We start from the raw sequence: 15,941 nt of genomic DNA on the forward strand, positions 1-15,941 counted from the left end.
CCCAGGCTACCGCTGAATTGGATCCCTAGGCCGCATCAGATGCCCCAGCAGAGATTTCTAGGCCGACCGCAGCCTTTTTCCTTAGGCCCAACTGACGACATCGCAGTAGGGGAAGCCAGTGCTGCAGAAACACCTTCGTTTTCTGAAGGTGTATTCAGACCGACTACCCTCACCATTAAATTTTATGCTAAGCTTAAGACTCCTCTAAAACCAAAAAAGCCTACACTTCAGTCTCCAGGTCAAGGCCCTATGACTAAGAAACAGATGCTTAAAATGGCTGAAGATTTGATTTCTTTGATCAGGGGTTCCCAACTCCCCCCCCCCCCTGTCAAAAGGCCTAGACAAGAGGAGGATTATGCCTCCTCTGATAAGGTGTCTGTTTCCTCAGGCTCCTCTGAGGAACACAATTACTCTTTTCCCCCTTATGAAGATTCTGATGCTGAAGACTCAATTCCCTCAGCTTCTCCCCCTGAAGGCTACTCCTTTGGGGAAACCTTACACACCATGAGGGAACATTTCCACTGGGAAGGTCAGGACTACTCTGACTCAAAGAAAAAGCTCCGGGAGTTTCTTTTACTTCCCCAGCACAGACCTCTTGCTATCTCCCCTGTTTTGAATATAGTAGATGTTTTCTCAGAATCTAGTTTAAATCCAGATTCTCTGCCCCCTGCTCCAGCCAAACCAGATAGATACTATAGAGTGCCTGACTCCCACAAATTCCTTTACAAAAGCCCTGCTGCTGATCCAGAGACAATCTCCCAAAGGGGCTAAGGCTTCTATGGCTAAAAATCCTGTACCTTCGAAAAGGGACTCCAGAGCACTAGACAGGTGGGGGAAGAAGGTTTACACCTCTACCACTCTAGCTATGAGAGCACAAAATTGTCAATTTCACATGCTTAAATACTAGCAATTCCTTATGTCTCAAATAAAACAAAAGATGGACACGCACCCTCAACAGTCTGAACTCAAGGAAATGCAAGATCTATTGCATGCAGCTGAACAGGTGGGCAAACATACTTTACAATGTGGTTTTGATGCCTTGGAAGCTTCCTCCAGAGCAGCTGTTACTGGGTCTGTTATATGTAGGCATGCATGGTTAAAGGAACAATCTCTGCCTGATCATGTTAAAGCAAAGTTACTGGATGCGCCCCTACAGCAGGATGTTTTATTTGGGGTTAAAGCAGAGGAGGTTTTAAAGAAAATGGAGGATAAGGCAAAATTTATGCAGACGGTCAAAGATTTCTTACAGGTACAGCCCCCACGCTTCAGCAGAAATTGGCCAACAAAAAATTGGTCCTTTCCAGCTTCTGACAGGCCACAGAGGGGTAAATGCAGGCGCCCAAGGGGAAGAGGACAAGCACAAATCCCTTACATACATCGCCAGTGGAGCACTTCAACACAGAAGGGAGGAGAAGACAGGCCCCAAGCCACTAGAAGGCAAACACAATGACTTAAACATCAAACTGCCAAGCAAAACCCACCTGGCAGCTCCCTTGGGAGGAAAATTAACACTTTTTGCAGACAACCGGCACATCATCACAAAGGACAAATGGGTCCTAGACATTATCTCACACGGATACAGATTCCATTTCCACACCTTGCCAAGGATAAAAGGAATGCCAAACCTGCCACAAAATCAATGGACAGAGGCACAAAAACAGATTACAGCTCTCATGGACATGAAAGCCATCCAGCTGATACCTTCACAGGAGCAAGCCAAGGATTTTACTTAAGGCTTTTTCTAGTCCCCAGAAAGGACAGTGCTTGGAGACCCATTCTGGACCTTTCAATTTTAAACACTTTCTTGCAAGTACCAAAATTCAAGATGCTAACACTACAGCAGCTTCTTCCCATGTTGGGCAAGAAAGCTTGGCTAGTAACGTTGGACCTCAAGGAGGCATACCTGCATGTCCCTATCAGACAAAATTGCAGAAGATATCTCCATTTCATTGCAGGTTCAACCCATTACCAATTCTGTGCACTGCTTTTTGGCTTATCTACTGCACCCAGGGTCTTCACAAAATGCCTGGCACCAATAATTGCATACTGCAGACAGAGGGGAATTCAAATATACCCATACCTGGATGACTGTCTCATACAAGCAGAAAGCAAGGACATTCTCTTACAATACCTGGATTTTGTAAGACGACATCTAAGTTGCCTAGGGTACACAGTAAACGAACAGAAATCAAAACTAGTGCCCTCACAAATTATGACATTCCTGGGTACCAGCTTAAATACAACGGCCCAGATGGCTTATCTGACGCCAGACAAATAACTACAATTTAACTCAATACTTCAGAACAATGGCAACAAAGACCCAACTCCCTGCAAGAAAAATTCCGCAGGCCCTGGGCTTCATGGAATCTTGCATAGTACTAATACCATTTGCAAAACTGCATATGAGGAAATTACAATGGTACCTAAAAAGCGTATGGACTCAACACAGTCACAGCTTGGAAACAATGATAACTCTCATTCCCTGCCTTCAACAGGAGTTTCTATGGTGGTCACAGGCTTGTCACCTCAACAAGGGTCAGCCTTTCATCCTACCCCCAGCCAGGCAAACTATAACAACAGATGCATCGGACTATGCCTGGGGGGCACACATGGCAGGACAGTGCGTTCAAGGCATATGGACAGCAGATCAAAGGAATCTGCACATCAATCAAAAAGAAATGCTAGCTGTACAAAATGCTCTGACAGCCTTCAAGGACCTATTGCATCCAGGACAGCTTATCATAAGGACAGACAACACCACAGTAATGTGGTACATAAACAAACAAGGGGGCACACACTCCTACCCTCTATGCAGGCAAGCAATGACCTTGTGGAACACAGCACTGGCTTACCAAATTCAATTACAAGCTCAATTCCTGCCAGGAAAAAAGAACATATTGGCAGACGACCTAAGCAGAAACATCATGGATCGCTACGAATGGAAACTGGATCCACACTTATTCGCAATGATAACTCAAAAGTGGGGGCTCCCAGACATAGACCTGTTTGCCAGCCCTCAAAACTACCAGCTAACAAAGTTTTTTGCACAAGGATTTTTCACCAACAAGCTTGGAAAGTGGACGCTCTCTCATTCAGTTGGAAAATGCTAACAGTATATGCCTTTCCTCCACTACCCCTTCTCACAAAGGTGCTACTGAAAGTCAGGATGGAGAGACCCCGAATGATACTCATTGCTCCAGACTGGCCACGCCAGCACTGGTACCCACTATTAAGGAATATGGTCCATGGCCCACCATGGATTCTACCACAAATTACCCACCTGCTCACACAGAAAGACAATCAGATTCTACACAGCCAGCTCAAAACCTTAAACTTGGCTGCATGGCAAATCACCTAGGCAACCAGCCAGTTCCTCTCTCACAAGCTGTTATGGAAGTTATTCTGGAGGCCAGGAGGCCCAGCACCAGGAAAACCTACTCAGACAAATGGAAAAGGTTTTGCGCCTGGAACCAAGCTAAAGGCCAAATACTCTTCAGCCTGACATACCTTAGATACAGCAATATCTAACTGAGATGTTACACAAAGGGCTTTCTTTTTCATCTATTAAAATCCACGCCTCAGCTATTTCTGCTCACTACAACACGGATCCTTCCTTATTTTCACATCCACTCTTAAGGCAGTTTCTCAGAGGGGCCAAGAACATTAGGTCTCCCAGGGGCCAAGAACATTAGGCCTCCCAGGAGAGCACCAACACCTACTTGGGACCTCAGTTTTGTTCTGGAAAAACTCACGCTACCTCCTTTTAAACCAGCTTTCTCAGCTGGCCTAAAGTTTAAATCATGGAAGACTGCCCTGCTGCTAGCAATCACTTCAGCTAGAAGAGTTTCAGAGCTTCAGGCACTAATGGCAGTGGAGCCTTTCCTCATTTTTCATCAAGACAGGGTTTCTCTATGAACTAACCCCTCCTTTATGCCTAAGGTGGTATCCAGTGTGGCCCTAAATCTAGCCATCCACTTGCCCACCTTTTTAACCCCTCCTTTATGCCTAAGGTGGTATCCAGTGTGGCCCTAAATCAAGCCATCCACTTGCCCACCTTTTTTCCAAATCCACAGAACAAAGGAGAAAGACTCCTGCATTCCTTGGACATTCACAGACAGCTACGTTACTACTTGGATAAAACTAAGGTTTTCAGAAAATCTGATCAGCTTCTTGTATCCTATGCTACAGCATCACAAGGAAAGGCCATCTCAAAACAAACCATTTCCAAATGGATAGGACATTGCATACGTTTCTGCTACACCCACCATGGAAAACCAGTTCCTGCTACCATAAGGCCACACTCTATCAGGGCAGCAGCTACATCTACACTTTCCTCAGGGGGGTACCAACCAAGGATATTCTGGAAGCTGCAACTTGGAGTTCAGAACACACCTTCACCAAACATTATCACTTACCACTTTACTCTAAGACCAGGGCAGGCTTCGCCACTGCAGTTTTGCAGGGCCTTCTAGTCCCCTCTAACCCTGTTTGACTCCTCCGCCCATCCTTAGCTTTGGGATTCTACCTAAGTGTGATGACTGCAGCAGGGTAACATGATGAACATAGTACAGTTTTGTACCTACCATAAATGTAGATGTTTGAGTGTATACCCTGCTGCAGTCCAGGTAGCCCTCCCTCCATCCCCTCTAAAACTAGCTGAACTTATCTCTATTCTATACAACCTCTGTGGTGTATTTGCTTGTGCCTAAGGGTTTTGTTTTATCTTTTTCAAGATAGCTATATATATATATATACATATATTTTTGCCTACCTATTAGGGGCACCTGACATCTGGGGCAAGAAAAACTGAAGAAAATGGCGTCGGATGCATCTGATATACCCCTGGCGCTCTGACATCAGGGAAGAAGCAACAGCAACCGACGCCGGACCAAGACTTTGGAATTCTGGCCGACTGCGGGACTGCCTGACGGCAGGATAACCCAAGTGTGATGACTGCAGCAGGCTATACGCTCGAACATCTACATTTATGGTAGGTACAAAACTGTACTTTATACATCATTGGAAACCTTGAACAGGCAAACAATCCCCTCACTAATATCTTGCATCTGTCTTGCACATTTTCAGAAATATAACCCTTTGACCATACCAGTATATTATGAAAAACAAAATATAGTTTTTCTTTCATAAATCTGCAATATAAAGTCGGCATCCACTGACAGACATTTGATACCATTGTCTAACAAAAAGCTGTCATATTTTGCAGTTTTTGTAGCTAGTACTATTATGACTCTAAAGTGCGTTTTCAGTAGAGGTTTTTGGTTTGGAGAAAAGCTCTCTGTAAGCAAGGGGGTCCCTGGCTTAGAAGTTCTCATGAAGCAAAAGTGTTAAATGGCTTCTTGGTGTTCAGGATTAGATGAGTTAAGGTTCTCCAAGAAGCCGGACCACCACTCGAAAATCTTGCATATTTAAATGAAGAGCTTTTCCTATTGGTGCCAAAGAAATGGACGTGACCCCAACCAATCAGAAGTACCTTCATTCTGAAATATCTGTGTGAACTGTTACATACAGGTCTGGCCTACTGTTAATCAAAACCTACCTGTCAGCCATCTCCAGCTGCATGCCTCTTGCGCCCCTAGTTATATTCAGGGCTGAGGTCAGGTTATTCCTTGAAGGGGCTCTGCATCCTAGAACACCTAGAAAGCCCATCATCCCTACTTGGGACATCAACTTTTGTGCTGGATAAGCTTACTTTACCTCCTTTTGAGCCAGCAACATCAGCAAACCTCAAATTCTGTACTTTGAAAACTATCCTTCAGGCCCTCACTTCAGCTAGGAGAGTTTCAAAGCTTCAAGCACTCATGGCCATTCATGTCTTCCCTATTCTTCACAAATATATGGTGACTGTCGGGACTAATCCTTCATTTGTGCCTAAAGTAGTGAATAAGCTCTCTCTCCATCAGGCTATAAACCTGTCTACCATCTTTCCTAACCAGCAGAATCAGGGGAAAAGGATACTGCATTAGCTGTCTTGTGAATGTCCAGAGAAAGTTATGTTTGGACAAAACAAAATCCATTCACAAACTGATCAACTGTTAACTGTTTTTTCATGGACTCTAAACTGGCCCAGCCAATATCCCGACAAACTATTACAAGCTGTATCTCTAATGCCATCTCACTTTGTTTCTCTCTACATGGCAAGTCCTTGCCCTCATGCCCTTGAGCTCCCTCTACAAGCACAATAGCAACTTCTGGAACTTTTTGCAAATGAGTAGATGCTAGGATCATTCTAGCTTCCACCTAGTCATCTGTATACACTTTCACTAAACACTACAGGTTGGATGCCTTTTCAAGGTCCAGGGCTGCATTCACTTCTTCAGTCCTGTCTAGCCTTTTGGGCAGTTCTCCTGTCTTTTACCCAACCTCTCCTAAGTTTCCCTTTAGCTGTGGGAATCACCCATGTGTTAGAAATAATATAACTGTCATTTCAGTCAGGACATAGTACAGTTGTGTAACAACTTACCATAGCAGTATATGTCCTACTGATTTACTATTGCAGTATTCCTTCCCATCCCCCTTCTTCATTATCATAGCCTTATTCAGTCTTTATCGCTTGGTTTCTATCCCATGGAAAACTTCCAAGAACTGAGGGGAACATTACCACTTCATACTATGCCATTCCTAGCTGACCAGTCTTCTGTGTCGGGGTCTTCAGCTGCTGGCATAGAGATAGTCTGAGGAATTATGCTCATATGTCCACCCGTATACCAGCACACTTGTGAGCTGAGGTCAAATGTCTGATGTACAATCCTGGGAAGGTAAAGCTTTGGTACTCCATCTGGATGACAGAGGTGATAACCCATGTGTTGAGTACTGTAACTGTGATCAGTAGGACTGCTGTTGGACTAGTAAGTTCTTACACAACTGCACTTTCAGACAACCTAGGGTACTCATATAGGCCCCATGAAAGTGCTGAGCATCTGGATACCACATCAAAGGACATTTCATATAAGTCAAAGGGCTACAGATGCCTTTCAGCAGAATTTAATCCCAGGGACCTTGCAGATTTGGACAGACAGTACCACTGTGATGTGGTACATAAGCAAGAGGGGCACTCTTTGTTCCTTTGTGCAGTGAAGGTCTGGATGCTGGCACAAGAGCTAAACATCCTGCATTCTGGGGCAGAACAATACCCTGGCAGATTCTTTAAGCAGGGATCTTCTAGATCCCAGTGAATGGATGCTGAACAGGGAGGTCTTCCTAGACTTAGCCTTACAGTGGGGAATTCCCTTAATAGACTTGTTTACCTCTCACCAAAACAGACAACTGCAGAGATTCTGCTCCAGAACCAAACAGAGTCTTGGAAAATAGACACATTCTCATTCAAATGGTCCAACCTGTTGCTATATGCCTTTCTATATTTATATCTGATTCCCAGGGTCCTGTTAAAAGTCAGGTTAGATAGGCCCAGCAAGATTCTCATTATCCCATTCTGGCTTTGGCAACTGTGGTCCTCTCTCCTCTTGCCCATCAGTCAAGGGAGATTCCACACACACACACACACTCACAAGAAGTAGATCTCAGCCCAAAAAAGGGATCAGCATTCCATATGCACCTGGCCACACTCAAAGCTAACAGCCTTGAGGATTGGGTTTTGACACCAGTAAATGTCAGTTTTCCATTGAAGTGCTATTCGTTCTGAAGGAATTAAGGAAACCCGCCACCAGAAAAATCATACCTAGCAAAATGGAAGAGATTTTCAATCTGGTGTTGCAGCAAAAACGTCATCCTTCCCCAGGCAGACATCGACTCGGTCCTAGAATATCTTTTAGGCCTGTTTAGCCAGGGCCTTTACTACACCAGTATTAAGGTACATGCCTCAGCCATGTCATCTTGCTTGCACCATTCTCTTCCTATATACTTGCACCCCATGTGAAACTTTTTTTTTCTAAAAGGGGTCATTCACTTAAGACCAACCATAAGGAACCTAGTTCCTATCTGGGATCTAAATTGTATGCTAGAAAAACTCACTTTTCCCCCATCTGAGCCACCAGCTTTTGTTCCCCTAAAGATGCTCACTTGGAAGGCCACATTACTTTGAGCTATCGCCTCAGCAAGGAGGGTCTTGGTGCTTCAAGCCCTCCTGTAAAGAACCTTTCACTGACTTTCACAGGGATAGGGTAACCTTTAGAATTAATCCGTCCTTCATGCCCAAGGTGGATCAGAACTTTCTCTAAACTAAAAAAACAGTAGCAGGATGCTCCAATTTAGCTCGCTCAGCAAAATACAACTAAAAACAAAAGATAAGCGATGCTCCACACTGTAAAACTTGACTGAACAATTTATTTAAGACTATGATAGCGACAAAACAACAAACAGAAATACAGAGGACAAGCGCTTTCAGCTGTTAAAGCCTTCTTCAGATCCACATTTAAAAAACACTTCAACGTAATATAAAGCTTCTATCAGCCAATGACAAATGATATGTAAATATGTTTTAGCCTAACCAATAAAGGTGCTTATACAAGCAACTTTATCATCCAATGTACTTGATTATTCTAATGAACTTTACCTAACCAATATCTCTAAACTAGGCTATCCACCTGCTAATTTTCCTCCCAGATCCACAGAACAAAGTAGAAGAAATCCTTCATTCCATGGATGCTCACACAAATCTGATACTTCTTAGATGCAACAAAAAACCCAAACAGAATGGAGAAGGTTCTGGTGTCTTTCACAGTGGAGAAAGAGGGCAGACCTGTCTCTAAACAAGCCATATCCAAATGGATAGCCAGTTGCATTAGGCTCTGTTACACTCACCATGGAAAAACTTTACCTGGTCGTATCAAAGCACACTTTACCAGGCATGGGACAACTATCATGACCTTCCTCAAAGGAGTTCCTACCCAGACTTTTCTAGAAGCTGCCACTTGGAACTCTCTGCCCACTTTTACAAAACATTACCATCTAGGCATTGCCTTCAGGGTTACAGCAATGTCTGCAACTGGCATCCTGAAAAACTTTATTTCCTAGGGGCCAACAGACTAGCTGCCACCCAAAAGGTAGCTTTGGGAGTTCTCCCAAGGATCAGTACTGCAACATTGACTAAGAACTTAATATAGCTGTGTCCCACTTACTATAGTTGTAGATTTTCGAGTAGATCAGTGTTGCAGTACAAACACCCACCCTCCAACCCCCTATCTGCTGACCCTTCCCTCCCCCTTGCTGAGTGCCATAATCCCCTTGGCCTCCTATTTTCCTCTTACATGCTGAAACAACTGGGAAGGTCTTGCTGACTTTGGGCATCAGACTGCTTATTCACTGTCTAGAAAGGCCTAAAGATGATGCTGACTAGCTCCATTCTTGTACACCAACATCTAGATGTCAGTCCTCAGAAGACCGTCCGCTAGGGATGATGCAAGGACTCTACAAATCGGGCCTGTCCTGAGCTTCTGTGTGGCAGGAAGACCCAAGAATCATTATTGCAACATTGATCTACTTGAACATCCTCAGTTATGATAAGTGGGGCACAACTGGGATTTTTCTATTCCAAGTGCTTAATGCATCTAAAATGTTTTATGCACTGTATTCTTATTTGCTTGTCTGAATACTTGATACAAAACGTAAAGTTTTTAAATACAATAATCAATTGCTTCCCTGAATTTTTTCTCCCCTAGTCTCCACTGAAAAGAGGCTTTTAGCCCAGTCAGACTTTCACAGTAAATAAAAGTAAATACATTCAATTTGAAAAATACATTTGATTTGATGAGAAAGTCTTGCACATTTTTGGTTACTGTTAAGCTCACCACCCCTTAAGTACGATTTGAAAGAAGAAGAAAAGATTAACAGTGCTACACGGTTTTTACATTGTACACGTATTCATGTTAGCAAATACTTGGCAGTTACTTGACTATCTTCCACTAGCTTCGTTTTTTTGGTTTCATTCTTTGGCAGCAATCCCATTAGCTTCATTTAAAATGCTGCACCAAACTGAATTTGAATCCTTTATACAAGTGCATAATTTTATACCTCTTTTATTCTTATCCCTAATATTAGCAGTTGACATCACTGTCACCTTACTGGCACAGAGCGGGAAGGACAAAAAGCAAGATGTTGGAATCCCCACCTTAAAACGCAGAGTTTATTCTTTAATGTAAAACACCCCACGACTGAGTGGTCCTTTATGCAAAACATTTTTTCCACTCTGTCACTATCAGTGGCCATCTCAGTATCACAAAATTACATAATATGGCAATATCTTTTTTTTTTTTTTGATCAGTTGACTGCAGCTTGATTTGTCTCTCTGCATCAGTATTACTCTGTTCATTGTTTAAATGAAACTGTGATTTAGAAGCTATTCATGACTTGTTACTCAGTGCAGACACTACTGATGGCCTTCTGTATCACTGTTGCAGTATTCTTCATAGAAGGGATGTCCAGTCCTGGGCAGCCCAACACTCTGCCAGTATACAAAAAAAAAAGCCTAAAGGATCTTGTTTGCACTGTATGTCACTTTTATGCTCCCTGCACAGAATGTAGGGCATAAAAGGAACATTTTGGTGATGTATTTTTTATTACTACCTAGAGTTCGTCATCCAAGAGGGGCAAATGTCAGTTTAGGAAGCAGATTCCCCATAAAGATCTTCACAAACAGTGTCTTTTTGTTTGGGCAATTTCCAAGACCATATCTCTTGCATCTGTAAGGCATTTCAGCCTAAGACACTCAGAAGTCATTGTCTTCCCTTGCCATTAATCTTGAAAGCCAGTGGCTTAGACAGTTAGCCGAGTGTACCATGGCAGAATCCTTTAACCCCAAGATATCTCCCGCTAGGTAAGAAGGTGGCCAAGAAGTTTTAGATGGATTCTTTAGCTTTCCAGCCTCTACTGGACATCCCTCACATAATAGCTTTGTAGGTTGTTTGGTGTTTGTTAGATTCTTCTGCCGCAACCCCACTAGGGACCAGCATGGATCCATCTTTTCACATGTCTTCTGAGGCTTTGCAGGCGTCTGCTCCAGACATCGAGGGAGAACCGCTGTTGATTTATCTCTGAGGCTCCTACAGGGAGTCTGTAGGTATTGGTCAGGGGGAGGAAGTTCCAGGTGCTCTCTCTATTCTCACCAAGGGTCAGAACCTCTGTTATTTGTTAGGGCTGATGTCCCTTCTTAGAAAAGACAAAAACTGAAGTATGTTTTTGTCTGTCCAATGGATCCTCAAAGGGAATGGTGACAATTTACTCAGGGCTTGTTCTCTGCCTTAATGGTCCTAAAGCCTCCTCACTGGGTTTCAGTACCTGCTCCTCCTTGGACCTTTACCCCTTCTAAATGGCTTGGGTAACCAGATTCCTCGGCTGAGGATCCTCTTTCTAGTGCGAAGTCTTTCTTCTTCACAGATGCCTTCACCTTTGGCTTATGGTTGTAGGCGTATGTTGGCCTTGAGTCTCCTTTTTGATGAATTGTCGTTTGGGGACATAGTTGCTAGGGTGATAGAATTCTTTAAGTGGATTCTTCTCAAGTGTCTGATATTCAGAGAAGATATTGAGTTGCTTCAGCTGGATAGTACTAAACCATCACCTTTTCCTCTTGTGTTGGTTGCCTTGTTAGATACTTTAATTGCTGCTTCCAAGACTCATTTTCAGTTATCTGCTTTGCCCTTTGGCTGTTCTTCTACTGCCACAAGGTTATTCACAGTATGCCTAGCTCCTGTGATTGCCTTCTGCAGGCTCCAAGGCATTCAGATTTTTCCTTATCTTGGTGACCTGTTGCTTCAGGCACCTTCTCCCAATTGATTGTTGCAGGATCTGCAGTTCGTCACCGCTCTTAAAAGTCTGGGATTTACTATCTACTCCAAAAGTCCATCCTGACTCCCTCTCAGATTCATGTGTATCTGGGATACAGGATTCAGACAGTGCCAATGTTGGCCTCTCTTCCATATCCAGAGGTATTGTCGTTGACGGGCTTCATTCAGTCTCTTCTTCTGACTGTCATGCCAGCCAGGGAGTTTCTTCCGGCCCTGGGATTCATGGCCTCTTCTATTCCAATGCTTCCTCTTGCCAGACTGCATATGCAGAAACTCCAGTTGTATCTCAAGTCGGTTTAGCTGCAGCATCGCCACCCTCTGAATTTCAGTGTTCCGCTCCTTCCCTGTCTCGAAAGAATTCAAGTGGTAGATTCGACAGTTTGCTCTCAACCCAGGCTGGCCCTTTCAGCCTCCAGTCCCTTCTCAAGATCTGTTCGATGCCTGACATAGGGTGAGGGGGCATCTTTTGGTTACCTGAAGGTTGAGGGTCTTTGGCCTCCCCATCAGAAGTCAGATTATGTCAACATCAAAGAGATGAGAGCTGTGATTCTGCCCTTGAGGCTTGTCACCCCATGTTTTGTCCAGGCCCCTTGAAGGTATACACAGACGTGATGTGGTATGTCAACAAGTAGGGGGCCAGGAAATCTTACCTCCTCTGCGGGGATGGTGCTTCAGGCTTGGGAAGTGGCTCTCCATTATCAGTTAACTCTTCAGGCAATATACATTCCTTCAGAGCACTGTCTTTTTGCAGAATCTCTGAGCAGGTCCAAAACACAGGCTTTATGAATGGATGCTTCACATAGATGTGTTTCTGGCATTGTCAATCAGTGGGGTATTTCTCATGTAACTGTTTTTGCCTCCCTTCTGAATGGGCAGCTTCTCGTCTCCTGTTCCAGAGTGCCATGCCATCTGGCATGGAAAACTGATGTCCTTTCCTTTCCTTGGAAGGGGAGGTTTCTTTATGCTTTCCCTCCTCTTCCTCTACACCCAAGAGTCCTACAGAAGATTCAGCTGGACTTACCAAAAACTTTGCTAGTGACTTCCTTTTGGCCAAGACAGTACTGGTACCCCCTCTTAATGCATCTGGCCAGGGGCAGTCATCACAGGTTACCTCACCAGTTGGATCTGGTCACACAGGAAAAGGGGTCTCTCATCCATCCCCACTTGTCCACTCTGCAGCTGACATTGTGGGTGAAAGGGTTGTAATCCTTTCAGGCACCTCCTTTTTGAGGACATGCTCAGGGTTTTACAGGAGGCAAAGAAACCCTCAACCAGGAAATCTTACATGTCCAAATGGAAAAGATTTTGGTCTGATGCTATGCTCGTAACCAGGACCCCTTTTCAGTGGTGGTCCCTGTGGTCCTCTCTTACTTGTCTGGCTTGGTCTGTTCTTTTGTGAAGGCCTTTTTGTCAGCTTTTTTTGCTTGTCTGCTCTCGAATCCTCCTTACTTCTCATTTTGAGGTCAAACAATTTCTTAAAGGCGTCCTGCATATTAGGTGTCCAAGAAAACCTATTCCTCCTCCTGGAAACCTTAATATTGTTTTGGAAAAATTGACTCTGGCTCCTTTTGAACCTGAAGATTCTGCTTTGCAACATTGTACCTGGAAGACTGTTTTGTTGCTAGCTCTTTCTTCTGCTTAGAGGGTTTCTCAGCTCCAGGCCTTTATGGTCATTCCTCTTTTTTTTTTTTTTTTTTTCCACAGGGACAGGGTACCTCTTTGTACTAATCCTCCTGTCCCCAATGTAGTAAATGAATTGTCCTTGAATCAATCAGTACAATTCCTCCCTTTTTCCATTCTGTCTGGATAAAATTAGGACTGTGAGTCTGATCATCTTTTTGTTTCCTTTCATCCCAGGTCTTTGGGTTTGGCTGTTTCTAAGCAAACCATCTCCTCCTGGATATCAAAGGCCATTTCCTTTTGTTATTTTTTCCATAGCAGTTCTGTCTGCTTCTTGTAGAACTCGTTCCACTAGGGCTCTTGCCTCTTCTGGTGCCCTTCTTCAAGGGGTTGGACACAAGTTTCATCCTTAAAGCTGCTACTTGGTCTTCAGTGCATAACTTTACTAAGCATTATAAGTTGGATATGGTTTCTAATGCCAGAGCAGGTTTTGTTGAAACCATTTTATGTGGGTTTGTTGAGGGCTCTTTTCAGCCTTTCACCTCCCATTCTGTTTTTTGAGCTTTTTAACTCTCCCTTTTATGACTAATACTGCAACAGTGATGTAGAGGGACATAAGTACAGTTGTGTAAGTCTTACTGTAACAGTAGTAGTCCTTCTCTTCACTGTTGCAGTGTTCGCTCGCTCCCTCCCTCCAACCCCCTCTTGTTTGTTCTGCATTTTTTTTCCTTCAGGATGTGCATGGATTCCTTTGTCCTATGGCAACTGTTCTCTTCTGGGGCCATTCAGTTCTAGGTAGTTGGTGTTCATACATCCTTTTTATGGCCTACATTCTGTACGGAGAGCAGCAGAAATTTGAAGTACAGTGCAAACAAGATCTTTTTTTTTATACTGGCCGAGTGTCAGGCTGCCAGGGCAGGGCATCCCTTCTATAACGAATACTGCAACAGTGAAGAGAAGGACAATTATTGTTATGGAAAGATTTTACACAACTGCAGTTTTTAATTAATCCCTTCCCTCAGGATTATCTTTTAATTCTGTTTGCTAGTCAGACTGCTTATGTATTTGAAGCCAGAAACCATTTGTGTTGCAAGCAGCACTGTATTACACCACAGAGATAAATTCTAGTTTAAAAAATAGCTGAAGAGCAGAATAGTTGATGTTTAGAGTGAAAGGATTTATAGTATTGTTTGACTGAACAGTAATGAATATTGTTGTTTTGTCATGACCTAGAGTCATAGTCACATTTCCTTGCAAATAACTATATATACTTTAATACCCAGGACTGTAGGGGATCTGTCTGCAGCTTGCATTGTTAATCCATGAGTTGTGAATGTCTGCTGATGTTTGTTTTTTTCTTCTTTAGGGTTACTGACCGGCGTGGTGGTCGACTCTGGTGATGGAGTGACCCATATTTGTCCTGTATATGAGGGATTTTCCTTACCTCATTTAACCAGAAGGTTAGACATTGCTGGCAGGGACATAACACGCTACCTCATTAAGGTAAGCTGGATGTAGATTAGAACTGACTAGGTGGTGGTCATGTAATGTGAATCAGACTTGTAACCTAGTTCCATACATTTTTGTTTCCTTGTAAATGTGTATTGTCAAGTCAAAGAATCCTTAGAATGAAGGCATTCAGAATGTTTTAATGGTCAGACTGTGAGTGTGTGTGAGTGTGTGTGAGTGTGTGTGAGTGTGTGTGAGTGTGTGTGAGTGTGTGTGAGTGTGTGTGAGTGTGTGTGAGTGTGTGTGAGTGTGTGTGAGTGTGTGTGTGAGTGTGTGTGAGTGTGTGTGAGTGTGTGTGAGTGAGTGTGTGAGTGTGTGTGAGTGAGTGTGTGTGAGTGAGTGTGTGTGAGTGTGTGTGAGTGAGTGTGTGAGTGTGAGTGTGTGTGTGAGTGTGTGTGAGTGAGTGTGTGAGTGTGTGTGTGTGAGTGTGTGTGTGTGAGTGTGTGTGAGTGAGTGTGTGTGAGTGAGTGTGTGTGTGTGAGTGTGTGTGTGAGTGTGTGTGAGAGTGTGTGTGTGTGTGTGAGTGAGTGTGTGTGTGAGTGAGTGTGTGTGTGTGTGAGTGTGTGTGTGAGAGTGAGTGTGTGTGTGTGTGTGAGAGTGAGTGTGTGTGTGTGAGAGTGTGTGTGTGAGAGTGAGTGTGTGTGTGTGAGAGTGAGTGTGTGTGTGAGAGTGAGAGTGTGTGTGAGAGTGAGTGTGTGTGTGAGAGTGTGTGTGAGAGTGAGAGTGTGTGTGTGAGAGTGAGAGTGTGTGTGTGAGTAGGGGGAGTTAAGTACAGACACATTTGTATCCACTGGAAAGAAGGCAAGCTTATTGATAAAAGGATCAAGCATCAGATTGTCTCTGATGTTCTGGTTCATTTTTTTGTACAGTTCTCCCCACTAATTCCTGTGGCCACCAGTTAGACCCATTCCTTGTTATGGGGTGAGAGCCCTTCTGCCGGTTTTCCTTGCTGTGAGCATTGAGCATGACTGGAATGTAGTGATATCATCCATCCAAGAGAATGAGATTTTTTTTTTGGTAACCTGCATTCCTTCATCTGCATGTTCATAGGATCTC

General features: G+C 43.7%; 1 protein-coding gene across 1 annotated transcript in view; it reads left to right on the forward strand.

The window, feature by feature from the left end:
- Positions 1 to 15,941, forward strand: part of LOC122807180 (actin-related protein 2) — a 421,099-nt gene that overhangs the window by 209,447 nt on the left and 195,711 nt on the right. The window contains exon 5 of the mRNA XM_044078220.1: positions 14,743 to 14,879. Within this exon, the coding sequence (XP_043934155.1) occupies positions 14,743 to 14,879 (137 nt within the window). The remainder of the gene's footprint in view (positions 1 to 14,742; positions 14,880 to 15,941) is intronic.

The sequence above is a fragment of the Protopterus annectens genome, chromosome 7.part0 (genome assembly GCF_019279795.1).
Source record: "Protopterus annectens isolate FY-2018-M chromosome 7.part0, PAN1.0, whole genome shotgun sequence".
Taxonomy (NCBI): Eukaryota; Metazoa; Chordata; order Ceratodontiformes; family Protopteridae; genus Protopterus; species Protopterus annectens.